Here is an 18,428-nt window from a genome sequence, read left to right as displayed (position 1 = left end):
GGCAAATGGCCCTAAAGATGCTGTGGGCTGAAATATTAGCCTTTTACCCTCTAAAACGGGGTTCAGATGTGGATTACTTATAGGTGAAATAAAGTCTCAAATCATGTCCACAGTGAGTGGGATTTTATGCTCTTAAGAAAACAGGATATGGATAGCAGGGAGTGCTGTAGAAGAGGACTGGGAGATACGGACAGCTTTGGGGGCCCAATGTATGAACCCGGTAGGTCAGGACTGAGGTGCATCAGCAGAGCGGAGAGAGCGCCTCTCCTGTAGTCTGGCAGTATTCTCGGCTTGACTTACCTGAGCTTTACATTTATCTTTTTTTTTTTAAAAAGCCTCTCTGCCCTCAAAAGTGAAAACAGTGAAATTCTTCTGCAAAGGGGAATTGGGCAAGAAAACCAACGATGTTCACCACAGAGAACCCATAAACAAACACTCAGGACACATCCGACTGGTGTTTCTCTCTTTTATTTAAAAACAGTGCTTCATTACCATTTGCAAAGGGTGAGGAAGGGCTCCTCCCTTGCTTAGAGTTTATAAAAGCCAGCAACATGATCAATAATTTATACACATGGATAGTAATACAAAAAAAAGGAATAAAAGCTAAAGATCTAACTACTCCGACCTTCACAATTCCAGCTACTTGATAATAATAGGAGTAACCCAATGAATACTGTATGGTCTGAAAGCTACTATACAATATGATACTTAATGAGGGGGGGGCAGGAAGTTAGAGACGGTCACAAAGCCCCGGGATGCAGGTACTGCTTCTCCAGAGTCAGCAGAGAAATGGGACCCTGAACAAGCAGCTTGGGCGTCCTAGGAAATGATCCAGGGGAGAGGAAAGCATCTCATTTTGATGCATCCTATGTCCCGAGGGTACCTGGCAATGGAAAGGTGGTGGGGAGACTGCATGAAGGGGCGAAGTCAGTCGTTGCCACTGGAGGTTCCGTGGAATTTTAGCCTTGCATTGAAAAGCTCCAAGTCTCAGGCAGATCTGCCCGTGAGGTCAGTAAACTCTCCACCAGCTCCATATCGCTCTACAGCCCTGGTTCTCGTTTGCTATCGGCCCCAGGTTTTTTTTTTGTTTTTTGTTTTGCTCCAGCTATTTACAAGCAGAATTGATAACATAAAAAGAAAAACAAATCATATCCCCTGGGGTAAAAGAGGATTACTTCGTCACTTGAGAACGCAGCCAAACCCAGCTGCCAAAACTACAACACGCGCGCACACAAAAAATACTGTCAAGAGAAAAATAGAAGAAAGTGACGGAAGCTGAGACTATTTATGTGGGAGGCCAGATTCCCTTAACGAGATCACTCCTCAGGGAAGCAACAAACTGACCCCCTCCCACCCCCCAAAAAAAATCTGGCAAAAGAGAGACTTATTGACCAGCTTTAGAATCAATCCTTAGATTACTGGCACTTTGCAGATTGCCAGCCAAATGAATACTCAGGTGGACGGCTTTACACATCAGCAATTCCCTTAAAGGCAAGGTTCTGGCTGATGTATTCTTACTCTGCTACCAGTCTTTGCCGACTGGCTGCACTGGCACTGACCTTATTTGTCATCTTCCTGTGTAAGCTTTCACCGGTTGCTGCCAGAAACATGGGTAGGACAACAACTGCAGGTGGTTACAACACTTCTGAAATGTCCCCCTCCACTGTTAGTGGTGGCAACCGATTCTGGCCTTGGACGTCTTAGTTCAATTTGCTTTGTAACCTGTGTGTGTTCTGGGTAGGGGTGTTACATTGCATACTGCAAGCTACAGGAAGGACTCCACCCTGGAGGATGCCCAAATCCTACTTGGAAAGGGCCCCATTTCATACTCTGGCTATCACATTCCTGCATGCCTTGTCGACTGGTGATTTCATTATAGAATAAAATAAGTTGGGGGGGGGGAGGGGAGATCAGTAGGGTGGGGACAAGGAGGGAGGAGCTTTTCAGACAGTAACATCACCAAAAAATAGTGTTTTATGCAACAAAGAATCAAGTCTCACTGGTGTATACTACAAAATGTTTGACATTTTCAAGAGCATGACAAAATAAAAACACACCGAAGTTTACATTGGATGTTCACCTTGTTCACTAGTTTGTTTTTTTTCTCCTATTTTAAAACAGTGCAAACAAGTAACACACTCTTTAAAAACCACTTTCCCCTCCACCAAGGCATGGACTCCTCAGACGCGGCCATACTAGAGGGGCGCAAGCAGCAAGTTATTCTCCAAGCTGCTCGTGTGGTTTCCCTTTGGAGCTGGACTCAGCAAAAGAAGAGTTCCCCAGAGCCAATATTTTTTTCCCTTCTTGAATTCCTAAGTGCTCCCCACACCTATTCTCTACTTGTCTTCTCCTTGGGGACTGGGGTCGAAGGGGGTTATATGAAGATTTGCAAAGCCCCTAAGGTGCCTACATAGCAGAGCTCAAAAAACCACAATAGCCAGGACCTCATTTAAGAATGATTCTCACCAGAAAGCTGCTAGGCTATGAAATACTTTTATAAACATTTTATACCAGTTCGGCCCTACCTATACTGGGGTTTCAGACATTACTTAGATCTCATATAGAACTTTTCATCCATGGTTTCAAAGGGCTTCACAAAAGGAGGATAAAGTATCACTATCCCCACTTTGTGGATAGGTAAAACTGAAGCACAGGGAGGTGAACTGACCTGTCCAAGGTCACACTGCAGAATCATTGGTAGAGATTAGACTAGACCAGAACCCAGGTCCTCCACTCCCAGCCTAGTGCTCCATCCCACTGGACCACACTACTGCTCCCATAGAGGTCAGCTATCTAAGAATATAATTTAAAAGCATGGCTTTGGCTAGCATGGTTGAACGCTACTGTAGACAGGACCTCCATGACTGCTTGCCCTACAAATGGCTGGTTATAAGAAGTTGGTAATTGGTACACTAAGGGCTTGTCTACACACAAAAGTTGTACTGCTTTACCTACGCCAGACTTATACTGATATAGCTTATTCCCCTGTGGAAAGGGGAATAAGCTATGCTGGTATAATGCACCTTTATACCAATATAACAGCACTCACATTAGGATTGTACCAGTATAACAATATCATTAAAATCACCCCTCTAACCAAACTAGTTATACTGGTACAAACACTGGGGGGGCAGACCAGACCTAAGTGGCTAAAGACCTGAGCCAAGTCCTGTGTGAGAGAAACTCTTGAACACTGATCATTACAGGGCAAAAGTACTAGATGTTCTCAGTGACAAAAGCCTGCCCCATTTCTACCCCCATTCTACTCATCGCTGTAAAAAGCCTGAGTATAATTAATTCTGCATAGGGAGATATAGGCCTTCCTCAATCTTTGGGACAATGGATACTTCAAAGATTGATACAGTCAAGGCTTGGCTAATCTGAATGGAAATAGGTCCTTCGTATCATGAGCTAATTCATTAAATGTCATCTGTGGAATCAGAGTCATTGTGTTTGCCAAGTGGGATGGAGGAAGGGATGAAGGGCTCTTGCTTGCCATGGCACAGAATTCATAGGTGCAACCCTGCTGCAAAAATCCAGCTGCGGTAAAAGCTGTCTGGGAGGTCTTGGTTTTGGAAAGTATCACCTGGACTGTATGGATGGTAAATGTCTAAAATTACAGAACCAACTTCTGTAGTCAGCAGGGCAAAGGGCTTAGTTTCCCCCCAGCCCAGTCACCACAGAGTAGGAATTAGGGAAACCCAGGTGCTAATACACTGAGGGGCCTTGAACAGTGATTAATAGATCAGGGCAGCCCCCACCGATGCATTAGGGGCCTGGCCTTTGTGGATCAGAAGTTGGTGACAGTAGGTGCTAAAGCATTAGGTGACCCACCCTCTGCAAAACCCAGGCACTTATGTGACAAGAACCCAGATTCTCAGCACTAAGCAGGGTTATATTTGCCAAGCACAGACCCTACTTAAAAGCAGAAGCGTGTTCAGCCTTCCCTACAAATGGAGAGGAAAGGGGGCAACCAACCACATGCTGCGCTGCCATGGTGCAGGAGGGCTCTTGAGAAAGTGGAGTTTGACCTTTCAGAAGCTACAGTCAGAACCAGCTGAACTGAGACACATGAAAGGGGCTGTCACTGCAGTGCTAAGCAAGCTGTGTCCCCCCTCTCACTCTACGGCCCCACAGCATCAGCAATTTCTCCTTCCTGAGAGTAAGAAAAGAGACATCCTGTTTTCACTCCCCCCACCACCCTAGGTGTGGCTATGATGAACTCCGTTTGAGGCTTTTGCTGCGTCTCAGCTCCAGAAAGGAGTCTCCCACCCCCATCTGCCACATGATGGAAATTGGCTTCCTTTCAATATGACACTAGAAGTTCTAATGGAAAATTTTTTTTCCCACTCAACCAGTAAAAGCCAAAAATCCCACCGTCCCCTCATTTCCTTGATTTTGTGAAAGCCCCAACACCCCACTCCCCCCACCCCGTTTTCAATCTAACTAAAATATTTATATACAAACAACAAAAATTGTCATAACTGCAACAAACCAAACTTTGGCTTGAAAAAAAAAACCCAAAAACAACAAACAAAAACGAAAAAAGTGGCCAACAGGCTGGCAGTTTGGTGTCCCCTTGTTCTAGCTATTCTTCCACAGAATCAATAGCTTTAGGGTCTCTAGCTTAACTCATGTCTCCCCGATCCTTCCCACTTCAGGCACCTCCTCCCTGCCAGGCACAGGGAGGACGTATGCTGAGGGGAAGAGCAAAGATGTGTTTGTGCATGGCTGGGTCAGTGCACCTCCCAGACAGCCCTGCTCACTTACAATGCTTAAAGTTCAACGCATCTGGTTTCCTATTCTGGTATCAACTGTTGACAGAGAAGCAAGTGTATGGTGGCAGGAGTTGAAAGGCTCTAGCTACAAATCCACACCCCACACGGCCCTTCAGGGAGTGAAAAGTCACCCCCGGACCAATTCAACTAGACAAGGGAGCCAAATGGAATTGTGCTTCTCTCTCTGTTTCTCTAGTGTCTAGGGTTAGATAAAGCATCAGAGAATCTGCCTTTGATTGCAAGAGTTGCTGAGAGCATAGCAATAACTAACAACTGGAGGGGAGACAATTCCTCTGAGTTCTAAAATCAGCTGTTGAGAGCAACGGCTCCCTGCCACAGTGCTACACCTTGCAGCAACCTATAAAATGCCTGCTTTTTAAAATAGAAGAATCACTCTAGTTACAAGAGCAGAAGGAAGATGGGCTTGGGAGCCATGGAGCCCTTCTAAATAGTCTCTCTGCTTTAGAATCTTACAGTCTGTAGTGTAAATGTGGACTGAGCAGTCCAGGTGCTCTTTGCAGGATACTGAGAGGCTGGATGAATGGCCACTGGGGCTCTAGATTAAATATTTAAGGGCCCCAACTAGATCTAGGAGATGGGAGGTTCCTATGACTTCAGAGCTTGTACAAACGGCTTCTGCCTACCGCCAGACATCTGAGCTATCCAAAATCACTTCAGGAACAGCGTTCTGAAATAAAACACACTCTCTTCCCCTCACACACACTCCCGTCCCCCTGCAGCTGATCCATGACTCGTTTATTGTCTTCACACTACTTTAATGATTTATTTGCAGCAATGCCTACGTGGCTCATGGTGAATAGAGAGAGGGACTTTGAATGCTGAACCTCAGAGCAGCTCAGTGTGGCACCGATGCAGGGTTCTTCAGCCAGCTTTCTTCCCCATAAAGCTGCAAACACTCGATAAATCTAACCACTCCTTGATGTCCGAGACACAAGCACTCTCAACCATTGCCGTTACTGCCCACGTTTGCAGCATCACACCACCCAATCCTCAAGGAAAGAAAGGAAAAAGAGGGGCAGTAAAGGAGAAAGACCTTAGAAAGCAGAGGAAGGACAGACAGTTACAGTCCAGTAGTGGACAACAATCAACTAGGATTAGGTGTGTGTGGAGGGAGAGATATCAAGAATTCATTTCAAAGTCTTGTCCCCAACTGCAGTTAATACCCCAAGTCTTTGGGCAACTATACAGTCCTGACACTACTGAAACCGTTCCAAGTGTGTGCATGTCAGACGGTGATAAAATGCTGGAAGTCTCTGCATCTCCCCTCTTTTCAAATACAAACAACTACTTCTCTCCAGCCAAAGCCAATCAACGCGTCCATTCAAAGAGCAGAAACACAGCAGGAAGAGGCTCTCCCTCACATCCTCCTGTCTCACAGGTGCCAAGCACCAGACCCAGGTAAGTAACTTTGTCCACAATTAATTGCATGATATTGGTTCCTAACATCTTTCCTTATCATTAATTGCCTCTTCCGTGATTGGTAGGATAAGCTATGCACCAACATACAGACACGGAAATGCATTATTTTTTACCACAGTTAAAAAAAACAAAAAACAAACAAAAAAAAAAAGCACAATCTTTGGAACAAAAGAATTAAAGGCAGAAATTTAAAGGAAAAATACATATTCAAAGAACATAGTGAGGTATAAAAAAGTATTTTCTCTTTTGTTTTTTTTGTTTTTCCTCCTCATCTTGCTATAGAGTTCCTCTACTAGTAAATATTGCAATAGCCAGGCCTCATGAACTGGGGGGGCTGTCCCACTTGCAGGAGCTCACGTCACTTCAGTAGGGGGCGAATCGGCTGTAGCCACCTCGGTATAAACTCGCCTGCAGAAGTTAAAGGAGAAAAGAAAAGGTGATTAGGAGCTAGGGGAGAGAAACATTCATAGCAATGACAAAAACTCCATGAAAGGGATTGGAGAGAGTGCGTCCGGGTGTTGATCTACCACCTTTGGAGCCTCCAACTGGCAGATGAAATGGGAAAGTCAGAAAAAACAGACACCAGGCACAGGTGGGACAGCCTCACAGACAACCAGTTAGTTGAAAGTAGAGTTGAGCAAATCTCCCAATCGAAACAGCTCTAAGGATCTCCGAGTACAATTCTATGTTTCTTTTTGGATGAATCCGCTAGCATTTCAATAAAAAGAAGAACAGGAGTACTTGTGGTACCTTAGAGACTAACAAATTTATTAGAGCATAAGCTTTCGTGGACTACAGCCCACTTCTTCAGATGCATATCTGCTTATGCTCTAATAAATTTGTTAGTCTCTAAGGTACCACAAGTACTCCTGTTCTTCTTTTTGCGGATACAGACTAACACGGCTGCTACTCTGAAACCTAACATTTCAATGTTCATAACAGTAGAGATACAGTATTGACTGGAAGCAGACATGGCGAGGGTGAGTTTTGTGCAAGCTGCTCCACTCACCTCAGATGCCCATACACCTCATTCCTGACCTGGTCTAACCTGTGTCTTTCCAGTCATGTCCCCCACCACAGCTCTTCCCCAGCATCTCACTCCTAGAGTGACCAGATGTCTCGATTTTATAGGGACAGTCCCGATATTCAGGGCTTTTTCTTATATAGGCGCCTATTACCTCATCTCCCTACCCCCTGTCCTGATTTTTCACACTTTCTATGTGGTCACCTTACTCACTCCTGACCTGGAACACCCCTTGCTGTTCCAATCCCAGGAATTCCACAGCCCCATGCACCTCAGTGTTGGTCTGCAATGCTTCCAATGCTCGAAGGTCCTCATGTTCCTTTCTATAGGGGGTTTCTTCCCATTCAGAGCCCTTAAATATATTGACCTTGGGATTTAGGAATGCAAGAAGCACTAAAGATTAGGGAGAGCCAAGCAAGCCATCTAGGTCTGTTCCCTGCAAAGAGTCCTTGATCCATTCACCTGCCATCTTTCCTATATAGTTCTGCTTTGCTTTACAGAGCAATGCAGGGGCAGAAAAATGGCTCCTTCTACCTCAGCTAGCCTGCTCGGTGTATGTATCAGAGTCAGATCTGACTTTACTAACCAGATAAGCTTTTGCTACTTTTTATTCCTCTGAGCCCTGCAGAGCTGAGTGATGGAACTGGAATCTATTCCTTCTTGTACAAAACAATGGTATACTAAGTCCCACGCACTGACACCTGTGGAAACCCACTGAAGGCAATGGGTGCAAAGGTGGCACTGAGGGCCTAATTTTTTCCTGACTTTCATTCTGCCATAGCTGACAGGTTGCACACAGCCAATCGTTGTGTTGCTCCTCAGCAACCTCATTCTAGTGCCAAGGGGAACCAGCAACAACAGCTCCATTGGCAGCTCTCTGAGGGGCCAGGAGAGACAAGACCTTATTCTACCTCCCTCACCAAGAATTAGTATTCTTTGCATGCAACACAGTTTTTAAAGTTAAGGTAAGTGGCGGTGAGAGGATGCCTTGCACTTTCAAGCTTTGCCACAACAGTTTCCAAAGACTCCATCCAGTAGAAGCAGAAGCAGCCAAAGCGAGGGCCAGGGTGTACAATGGGGCCCAGCTGGGGGTACTCCTGCCCTCAGAATTGTGTAGGGGAGACCGCCCACGCAGTCTGGGGACACTAGGACTAGGTGTGTGTCTCTGCCCTTCCCCTCATGTGGGCTTGGGAGAAAGCTACAGAGCAGGGCTGGTTAAGGGCAGAAACAGACAAATCAAAGACCTTTGGTCCTTATGGTTACATCTACACTGCAATAAAAGATCCATGGCTGGTCCAGGTCTGCTGACTCAGGCTCACAGGATTTAGGCTGCAGGGCTATAAAACTGCAGCGTAGAGATTCAGGTTTGGGTTGGAGCCCAGGCACTGAGACCCTGCAAGGTGGGAGGGTCTCAGAGCCCAGGTTCCAGCCCAAGCCCGAACGTCTATGCTGCAATTTTATAGCCCTGCAGCCCAAGTCAGATGACGTGGGCTCTGAGACTCAGTGCCGCGGGTTTTTCACTACATGGTAGACGTATCCTTGGAGAACTTTCTGCAGGTTTGAATGCACTTTTTCTGCCCTGTGCTGATTGGCTGTTGGCTCCAACCCTCCCCCTTCCCTCACAGTCTCTCTGCCTCAGCATCACCCCTGTTCCCCTCTTCTCCCCTTCCCTATTCCCCTCATCTCCCTTCCTTTCAATGTCCCCCTCGTCCTTCCTTTTAATTATCCCATCCTAACTGTACCCACCAAAATAAGGCAAAGAGTCACAGCACTAACCTGCTGTTTGCCACCAACACACTGTTCACTCTAATTGTGTGTGAGACCCCTTCCCCCACCCTGTTTCTGTGCTGTCTGGTTAGACTGTAAGCTCCTCAGGGCAGGGACCATCTTTTATTGCTGTGTTTGTACAACACCAAACACATGGGATCATGGTCCATGACTAGGGCTCTTAGGCGCAATGGTCATATAAATAGTAATAATAAAGCCACACTATCAGATATCACCTTTTTCTCTCCCCATCCCCTTCCTAAGCACCAGAACAATAAGACACTGCTCATCTCCAACTGCAGTAACAGATCTGTCAGGCAATACAGACAAGTGGGCATGGACTAGCTGGAGAGCTTCCTTGCAGTGAGAGGCCTCTTGACTAAAGAGAAAAGGTGGTTGATAGAGACTCTCAGCAGCTCCTGTGCCCTGGGCAGCTATTCGCCATAGTAGGAATGAGAGAAATGGCAGGAGGATAGAAAGAAAATCATACTTACCACAGCGCCAACTCCGTAGCTAGCGGCAGGGGCAAGGGCGTGATAAGGGTCTGCTGTGTACACCCTGCCATAACTGAGGAAAGGGGGAAAAGAAAAAATGTCACTGCACAGAGGGATTTAGATATTGCTCTTTGATCAGAAGAAGGGGTGGGGGATGGTGTTGTGCCACCCCCCCCCACACACACACACACACCTGCTTGAGGCAGCCCCACTCCAGAGAGAATCTATGGATACATTGTATGAGATGGGATGGGAGAAAGGCCTGCAAGGAGGGGACACACAAAAGCCATAATCTCAATTAGCAGGAGCGTGGTGAGAGCAGCTGGCATCACATTTAGTGCCCCCGCTACATCTAGTGGTGCAATTTTGGAGGAGGGCAACTACTGGTATTAGGGCAGCTGCCATGATTACAGCAGCTAATTGGAAGGGAGAGAGGACGTGTCCAGCATATGAAGATAGGAATGCAAGTTTTGAGAGGGATAAATGAGAGATTTTTCAGTTTGCTGGCAATTCCAAAAAAATTGGAAAAATTAGTTTCAGGTCAAATAAAACCTTTTGTTTTGACTTTAAGTTTTTTTCTTTACGTTTTTGCATTTTCAAAACCAAAGGAAATTTCAAAATAAAAAGTGGTTTTGACACCAAAAATGAAACTTTTCACTTTGAAATGTCAAAACAAAACATTTAGATTTTTTCAGATTTTTGGGAGGGATGCGGGGGAGGAGAGTTGGCCAAAACAATTTGGTGAAACCAACACAAATTCATGAAATGTTTTGGTGTCACTGAATTTGCCTTTTTGACATCCCCACCCCCAAAAAGTTTTGGTAGAAAATTTTCCCCCAGCTCTAGTAAGGCTGAAAAGTCACATCATGCATTTGAATTAATATGCAATTTTCACTGTACAGGGAGATAAAAGACCTTACGACATTCACTCTGATAATAATTTGAATAATTCCTTGCACATATACAGAAGTTTTCATTAAAGGATGTCAAACTACTTTACATGGTAATTCTTACCATTTACAGATGGGGAAACTGAGGCACGGAGTGATTCAGTGACTTACCCACAGTCACGGAACAAAGAAATTGGAATATAAATCATGTCTCTTGACTCCCAGTACCTGACCCTAACCATAAAACCACGTTGTCTCTTTTGACAGAAGACCAAAGGGGTAAGGGAGAAACCAGGCTTAGTGCCCTATCCCATATATCGGACAGCTACAGAGCCCAAGCCTGGAATGGTCAACTGGACATTTTCCTCTAAATGGGGAGAGAGAGAGAGAGAGAGTGTGTGTGTGTGCGCGCGCGCGCTTTTGGGGAGGAGGGGGGAGACGAGCGAGAGTAATGAGGTAGAGGAGTATTTAAATGGAGTAGCAGTACTCCATGAACCCCTGAGCACATCAGGCTTGCCATTCCTCCTTACATACCCATCGCTGTAAGCTGCTGCAGCGGCGGCAGCGGCCGTGGCTGCTGTTGCAGTAGCAGGCTGTGCATATCTGTAGGCTGCATATCCACCCTGCGGGAGAAAAAGAGAACTGACTTTACAGATACCTGTCCACCAACAGAAAGCAAAACTCACACACACCACAAGGAGAGGAAGTGTTTCAAACTGCATCAGCTCCCATGTTACATCCATCACAACAGAGTCACCCTCTAACCCCTCTATGTTCTACCCCTCAGTAGGCAGTTTAGTGAAAGGCATAGGCTGAAGGAAATCTCATATGATCATTCGTGTGGGAAGTTACAGTTGGTGTTGAGGAGGGGAAAACCAGGACAGAAGAGAGCTAAATTTGGCTGTTATACCCCTATATGCCCCTCTGCCAGAGTTGGGGGAAGCTGCCTAAGTAGAGAGGTGTGGGCTGCGGGCAAAGGAACATAACAAGGTGTTCTCTTTTCCAGCAATATGCACTTTAGAAAGAAAATCACCCAGGGAAACTCCTGCTTTTGTTTCTTTGCTGTGAGAGGGACAAGAAGTTTAGATATTACCTGGTTCAGATACACAAAAGAATGATCAGTTAGTGAAACTCCCAGAAACTGAACCAGGTGCAACTAACTGGCATTCTTGGCAGAGGCAGCAAGGATTAAACGTTTAGAGAGACCTAACTAGCCTTTTTTCCACTTTGGGTTGGCCCCTCAAAGTAAGGCTGAGGCATGTTGGGGACCTCTGGGCATTACGTCAGGGAAGCTTGTGTTGTTGCTGTTGTCCATGCTATAGTTGCTCTGAGAATAAATAGAAGCCTTTTAAAAGATGCTGGGATGCTACAGATCACAGGAGGCTGTTCAGAAAGTTAGTTACAGCTCCCAGGGAATTGGCAAAATTCATCCTAAATCCTGAGCCAAAGGTAGATTTGTGGGTCTCTGAGTGGAATTCCTGAAAAGCAGAGAGACAGGCAGTTCCTTCCTTTTCCCCCTTCTCTGGGCTGAGAGAGACCTGAGTAGTCAGGCAAGTGGCTTTCTATATCTTTCATGGGGCAATTAAAGGTAACCTATGGACTGAAGGTATATTCCTGCTCAGAATGGAGACAAAGGCCCATCTGAAGAGGTTTCTACTGTCAGAAACCAGGATAATGAGCTTGATTTACTGTATAACTTTGAACATGGCTTTTATTAACCATATGGGGACAATATGGCCATGGGGACAATATGGCCAGTGACTCCAGTTTGTGCTATGTGATTCTGAATCAAAGGGAGCCATTACTAAAGCCAGAAAACCCCAGAGACAGTTTTCAACATTTACGCAGTTGTGTAGGACCAAAAACTGGCCTTATGTAGGGTTAATGACAACTTTGCCATCATTAGCCGACACATTTTTTGTCCAGAGGAGGGCAAAGGCAAAAACTCAAGCTCATATTCAATCTGAGGGAAAATACATGATCCTTTTCCTTGTGAAGTTTGTCTCAAAGTTTTCTTTTTAAAAAGAGGCAATGGCTTTAATTTTGTTTCCACTGCCTTAGTGGAGCTACTTGGAATGAAGGATGGGGAGCTGAATGGAAGACAAGTTTGCAGATGCTTTCTTACTCTGGAGGAGATGAAGATATAATGTGGATGGGTAAGTTAGGATCTTCCTGTTAATGAGATACAGCATATTGCAAATCTTCACCCATTAAACATTACATCATCTTTTTAAAATGGTGTGATGTCACTGCTTTTACTCTCCCACTCTTAGCTGGCTGTTTTTTAGTCCCGCCGCTTAAATTTGCTGGGTTTTTATACTTTATTGCTGATCCCCAAACATGAAAGAGAGAGGGTGCCCGAGGTACACTCAGTTTATCCATATTAACTTTCCCCAGCAAATGCAAGCAAAACTTCAAATGGACATCACCACTGTACTCTCCTAGTTTATGAGATTCCTGAATTCTTGGTATGTCTAATGTTCAGACAGATGCAAAATGTACCCAGTTCCGCAAGTTAGTATCACATGCAGGGCAGCCTGCATCAGAATGTGCCCAGATTCTCACTCTCCCGAACATTTACTAGCCACATGGGAGATCAGCAGTTTAATGTTTAATGTGAGTGGAGGTTATTATGAACATAACAGCAAGATGCAGTTTGAAACCAAAAAAGGTTTTCATTTATTCTCTTTTAACTTACATGTCATATAACGGGAAAAGGGACAGAGGGACTGGAATCAGGTGTGGGAAAGGTAATGGCGTAACATCTATTAATCAAATTAAAAACTAAGCATGCTGACATCTGGAGCTAAAACAACCAGCAAAATCACCACGTTCAGACTCATATTGGCTAGTTCTATCTATCCCAGCATTCTCTTGGGACAGCGGTTTGTCCTAGGCTCTACCACAAGCTCGGTGAAGTACACAGCCTCAATTACTAGAGCGTGCAGCCACAACGACCTGCTATTACGGAAACAGTCAGTCACCACTGGAGTTAACATTCCAAACCTTAACAATCCCCGCATCCCGCCCCAAAATAAAAACATCTCCCACCCTAGCCCTAGCCCACACCACAATGTTAATAATTATAACAAGCAATAACCCATCTGTTATATCAGAGAAGGGAACAGAGACTCCACTGAGAGATTTAGAGCGAGATGTTAACATTTCTTCAGCCGACTGCACAACAAACAAAAAACAGGAGAAATATTTCATTGGAGAAATGAAGTTAAGAAACAGCTGACATGTGTACTGGTCTTAACCATGCACTGATGCAAAATGGAAGCTACTGTTAATTAAAAAAAAATTAAAGGATACATGTATATACACACATAATCAGACCTATTTGATCTGGAGCTGTTTACATATTCTATGTGTGTACAATAAATAAAACAGAAAACAGGGACTAACATCACTATGATACGTTCCTGAGCAAGGACCGCTTCTGGGGATTCAGACATCTGGATATATCTAGCTTTACCTAAGCAGGTCCGAATACACCAAAACGGGAAAAATAAGAGGTCCCATTTCTCACTCCTTTTCATTCCTTAATAATTTCTGGTGAGTTTTAGGACTTGTAAAAGGCAAGGGGAAGCTCTGTGGGAGATTCCTTCCTCAGCAGCAACCCCTGCTTTTCCAAACCCATGACCCACACATAGCTCCGTCAATGCATTTCAGATCCCACACAGCTTGTCCAAAGCACCTACAATGTCTCCATCCTGCTATTCCTGCCCATGCACAACTTTGTCTGAAGTAAAAAGCTAATCCATTAACCCACTCACAGGGGCGTACCCCCAATGATTTCTGATGCCACTCTCATCAGGGATTGTAGCGTATTTAAATTGCGTCACTATAGGATATTTTCACTGAACTTGCATGTTCATGTCATCCAATGAAAAAGACAGCTCCTGAATAACTGCTCCATATTTCTCTAGTGCTGCAGAGGGACCCTACCCTTCAATGGCATAGTCCCTAAATACCCAAGGCAGCTGTGCAATCTCCCTCAACCTAGTTAGCTTTTTTTTAAAAAAAACCTCCAAACTGTGTGTCAAAATAAATGAATGGGTCTGGACTTCTTGTGAGAATGTGATGTCAGACACCTCCCTACCAACAAGGCAGTAACAAAGCTCTGCCACAAGAAGGGAGGGGGCAAGGAGAAGGGCTGTATGTATTTAGTGTGCAATCAATTGCAAAGAGAAGGCCCTTCTACAGCAGGTATGGGTCTTTAGAGCACACACTATTTTGGCTGGGTTGAGGGAGATGTGTGAAGACAGATGAGGACAGTCTAAGCACTGCTTTGGCGAAGTGCAGATTAGCTTCATTTGAGTTCTTTTACTCTCAGTATGTCTCAAGTGCTGAGAGAAGTTGTCTTTAATGAACCTCTCCTCTTTTGTGGCTATATGGAGGGCCCTACAGGCTGATTCCATTGTCCTCATTTGTCAATCTGATTGGATTTTCCTAGGTGTGTGACAGACGTCCCCTGACCTCAAACTACTTTTCTGAGGGCCAGAGGACCAAGGTAAGCAGATACCAGCCATGACCCAGCAACAGAAGGATAAGTCAAAACATCCCCAAAATTTGCCAAAATGTATTAGTTTGCTGCTGCAAGTACCTGAAAATTATTTGATAACTGATGTTAAGTATGAAGCTGCTGTCTGACTGAAGCAACATTTCAACTGTCCACTGAAGATTCTAAAGGCAGATAGCAAGTGTTTTCAAGTTGCCTACACTGCGCTCTTCAGCACAAAAAACACTCACTCTCTTCCACACATAAGAGCCAAATGGGGTAATCATAAACTAAACAGACCATAAGGAAATCCAATTACATCTTGCAACAAGCTTCCCCTCTCCTCTTTCAGTGCCTTATTATTCAGGCATATTAGCAAGTGCCCTTTCTCTGGAGTGGCAGAGGACAGAGCGAGCGAGCAGAGAAGCGTGTTGCTCAGGTTCAGTACTATGGAGCACCTGCATACCTCTTGGTGTTAGAGGTATTTCCAGAAACATGAAGAAAAGGACAGTCCATGCAGATGAGTGTGTCTATATACTCACTACCCTATCTATTTTGGGGTTGCAAGTCCAATTTTAGGAACCCTTTGTTTTCTAGGCCTGGCGCGTCTTTTCTCCATTCCCCAATGCCCCTATAACTGAAGGTTAAAAAGCAGAAGGGGCTGGAATTGATTTCTAGGATGTCTGTATTAGAAAGCTGGCAGGTAAGCACTCTGGATCGGCAGGGGTGACCTGAAAGAGGTGATAGAACAACAGCATTCACTGTACCAGGTGAACCTACATAGTAATGGGACAAGCATGACCTTTGTTAACCCTTCCACTTAATTTTTGGAATGAAAAGCCACTTGGTGTAAAACCTGAACACGTGCAGCCCAGAGGTAGCAGGACCTTTAATCACACGCTCACAAGTCTGCACTGTCCTAAAAAAAGCCTCTGTTCCCATCTCTAACGTGGCGCTGGAATGGTTAGTATAATTCAGTTTTTTTCCACTGCAATCCACAATCTGATTGGTTGGCAGGTCACACTGGCACTCCTACCTGAGGTATTTTAGCGCTAATGATTGGTTCCTGTAAGACTATTCTATAACAGAACACAGGAAGAGCAGTTCAAAAAACACAGCTGTGGAAAGAAACAATCATACAAACACAGCCCACAGAGGGGCTCACCAGCCTTTTCTTTCCAGTGGATGCAAGCACGCTTTTCATAGATGGGAGTGGTCTTTATGGGTGGTTTGTTGTCCCAGACTGACCCCATTTGTAGGAGAAGCATCATCTTTCCTCATGGCCAAAATGGAGCCCCCAACACCGACCCTGGGGAAGGTTACTTTATAAATTCAGTTATTTTGCCAGACAGGAATGAGTCCAACAAGAGATGGAACAGCCCTTTTAATAGAAGAAAGTGGCTAGCAGGATGGTTGCCCCAGAAAAGAAGAGGAGGGAGGAGGAAGAGGAAGACCAAATCAAAGCGTATGATACCTGTGTGGGAAAGAAGAGCAGCCAAAGCCTGGAACAACCCTCTTCTCCCCCTACTCACCCCATCCTGCCAGCTGGAGGTCCTTCTCCCCCCTGCTTTCCTCAGCCACCCCTACCAGTTCAGCAGGTGTGAGGGCTCTTCACCTTAACTTCCATCACCCCAACAGCTAAGGAATCCTCTTCTCAAAATCAGCAATCAGTGGCTGAAGAACCCTGTTCCTTCATCCTATAACTTAGGACAGCCCCCATATAGCAACTAAACAAATACAATCCAGTGGGATATGAGGCATCAGCACCCATTCAATTTGTGCCAATCCACAGTGGAAAGTGGGGTAACTTAGAAGTTCGGGCTGAGATGTATCTCTCTTGAGAACTCTAGCAATAAAAAGTAAAGGGATGTACCTGGCCAACCTATTTTCAGAGATGCCCTATATTGCATTCCTGTTTTCCCATTAGTGGAACCTGAACTGTTATAGCAAGATGTCAAATAAATGGTTTTATCTGAGGGTTCTAGTCCCTTTTTAGAGCTTAGACACATTAAATGCTGAAACTGGAGTGCAACATGAGGTGGGTGTGGGGATTCTCTGTACTATTAAAGTCACTGTCAAGGTATTAAGATGTTAAATGAGCCCCTTTTATGAATCAAAGGTGCAAGTTAAAGATCTGAACGAACTTTCTGAAAAGAATCAGGTGATAACCCCAGTCAACATTTCCCTCTCAACAAGGCTTTAATGTGCCAGACTGTGCAAGAGAAGCCACCAAGCACAGAATAGCTGCCCATTTACCTGCTTAGTCATTGCATGGTCAGCCCCAAACTCGCTGATCTATATAGACTAGAGTAATGCTTTAGGAGTGACAGAGAAAAAACAGAACTCTCTCCTACATCCTGAAGAAGTATTATCATGGAACACTTGACCAGGCAGGTCAATTTCTAGGTGAGCATATGTGCAAGAGCACGTGTGTGAATCAGGAAATTCATGTGCATGGATGTGTGCAGGCAGGTACATGTGATAGCATGTGTGAGAGAGTTTACTTGCAGGCAGGCAAAGTATATACATAACACTAAGATCCTCTGTGTTTAGATAGAATGTTTTCTAACTGTTGGGTTGGGAAAAGTGTCTTTATAAGGTCTGAAGCTCCATATAGACCAGAGAAGCCCAAAGGCAACCCTATCCATTACCCAGGAACCAACTTCTAGATGTATATCTTTGGATGTTAGGGGCACCATCTCCTAAGCAGTATGGAAACCAAGTTCAGCTATTCTGGCCACTATGCCCACAAACAAGACAAAAATCTTGAAACTCCAAAGATACATCTCCACCTATTTAAGGGACAGCTTTGCTGGAGCCTGATAGTTTGAGCAGGATGAGGGTGGAGACAGTGAATTTAAAGTTCTTTGGTCTGGAGAGCACATTCCTATAGTGTGATTATTATAATGAAACTTTCCATCCAAAGGAAAACTGCTCTCCTCACCTACCAATCAGAACCCCCGCCCAACGCTATGTTCTAGGAACACCACCCTCAATCAGTTCAAACATCAGTGCACTAGGAATTCTGGATACAGATATGCTGGTGAAGTCACATGATTGGGCAAAGCCTTTTTCGGTGCTTGAAAAATTTACCAGGATGCAGGAGGCTGCTGACTCTTCCATCTAAACATCCTCACATATACGTGCTCTACAACTCCCCTAGGGAGAAGAAAGAGAACCCTTATTCTAGTTAGGTACCATTTCAACTAGCAAAATGAGATGCCAACCTTCACTCCAGTATCTCAGACTCCATTTTTAATCAGCCCCATGTCTTCTCCAGAGGAGTGACATCCACATCCCAATGGTACACGAGCTTTTGTAAACACAGAGCTCACTTAGCTTAGTGCATGGTGCACAAATCAAGCCTGAAAGGGCCCCAAGAGGGGAGAAGAAGGGGGAGGGGAGAGGGAAAGGGAACATCTGAGGCTAAACCAGTCCTGTTATTTTTATATCCAAATTATGCAAATGAGAGAAGTATTGAGAGAAATTTTAATTTGCTAATCATCTCTCAGGTTGATTAGTAGCAGTGTG

At 44.8% G+C, this 18,428-nt stretch overlaps 1 protein-coding gene across 16 annotated transcripts in view; it reads right to left on the bottom strand.

Annotated features, from left to right (window-relative positions):
- Nucleotides 1–452: 452 nt before the first annotated feature.
- The window catches only part of RBFOX2 (RNA binding fox-1 homolog 2), a 250,700-nt gene continuing 232,724 nt past the window's right edge, over nucleotides 453–18,428 (bottom strand). For 9 of the 16 annotated variants that reach the window (XM_034777735.1, XM_034777756.1, XM_034777674.1 and 6 more), the window contains 4 exons: nucleotides 15,934–15,976; nucleotides 10,928–11,016; nucleotides 9,504–9,576; nucleotides 453–6,626 (listed from right to left, as the gene is read on the bottom strand). In XM_034777735.1, coding sequence (XP_034633626.1) covers nucleotides 6,582–6,626; nucleotides 9,504–9,576; nucleotides 10,928–11,016; nucleotides 15,934–15,976 — 250 coding nt within the window. In that variant the 3' untranslated portion in view covers nucleotides 453–6,581. Of the gene's footprint in view, nucleotides 6,627–9,503; nucleotides 9,577–10,927; nucleotides 11,017–15,933; nucleotides 15,977–18,428 lie in introns of those variants that run through there. The other 7 variants (XM_034777743.1, XM_034777685.1, XM_034777726.1 and 4 more) reach the window with 2 other exon arrangements.

This window comes from Trachemys scripta, chromosome 1 (genome assembly GCF_013100865.1).
Source record: "Trachemys scripta elegans isolate TJP31775 chromosome 1, CAS_Tse_1.0, whole genome shotgun sequence".
Taxonomy (NCBI): Eukaryota; Metazoa; Chordata; order Testudines; family Emydidae; genus Trachemys; species Trachemys scripta.
Note: the sequence above shows the minus strand (reverse complement) of the source record. Positions and strands in the feature narration are given on the sequence as shown.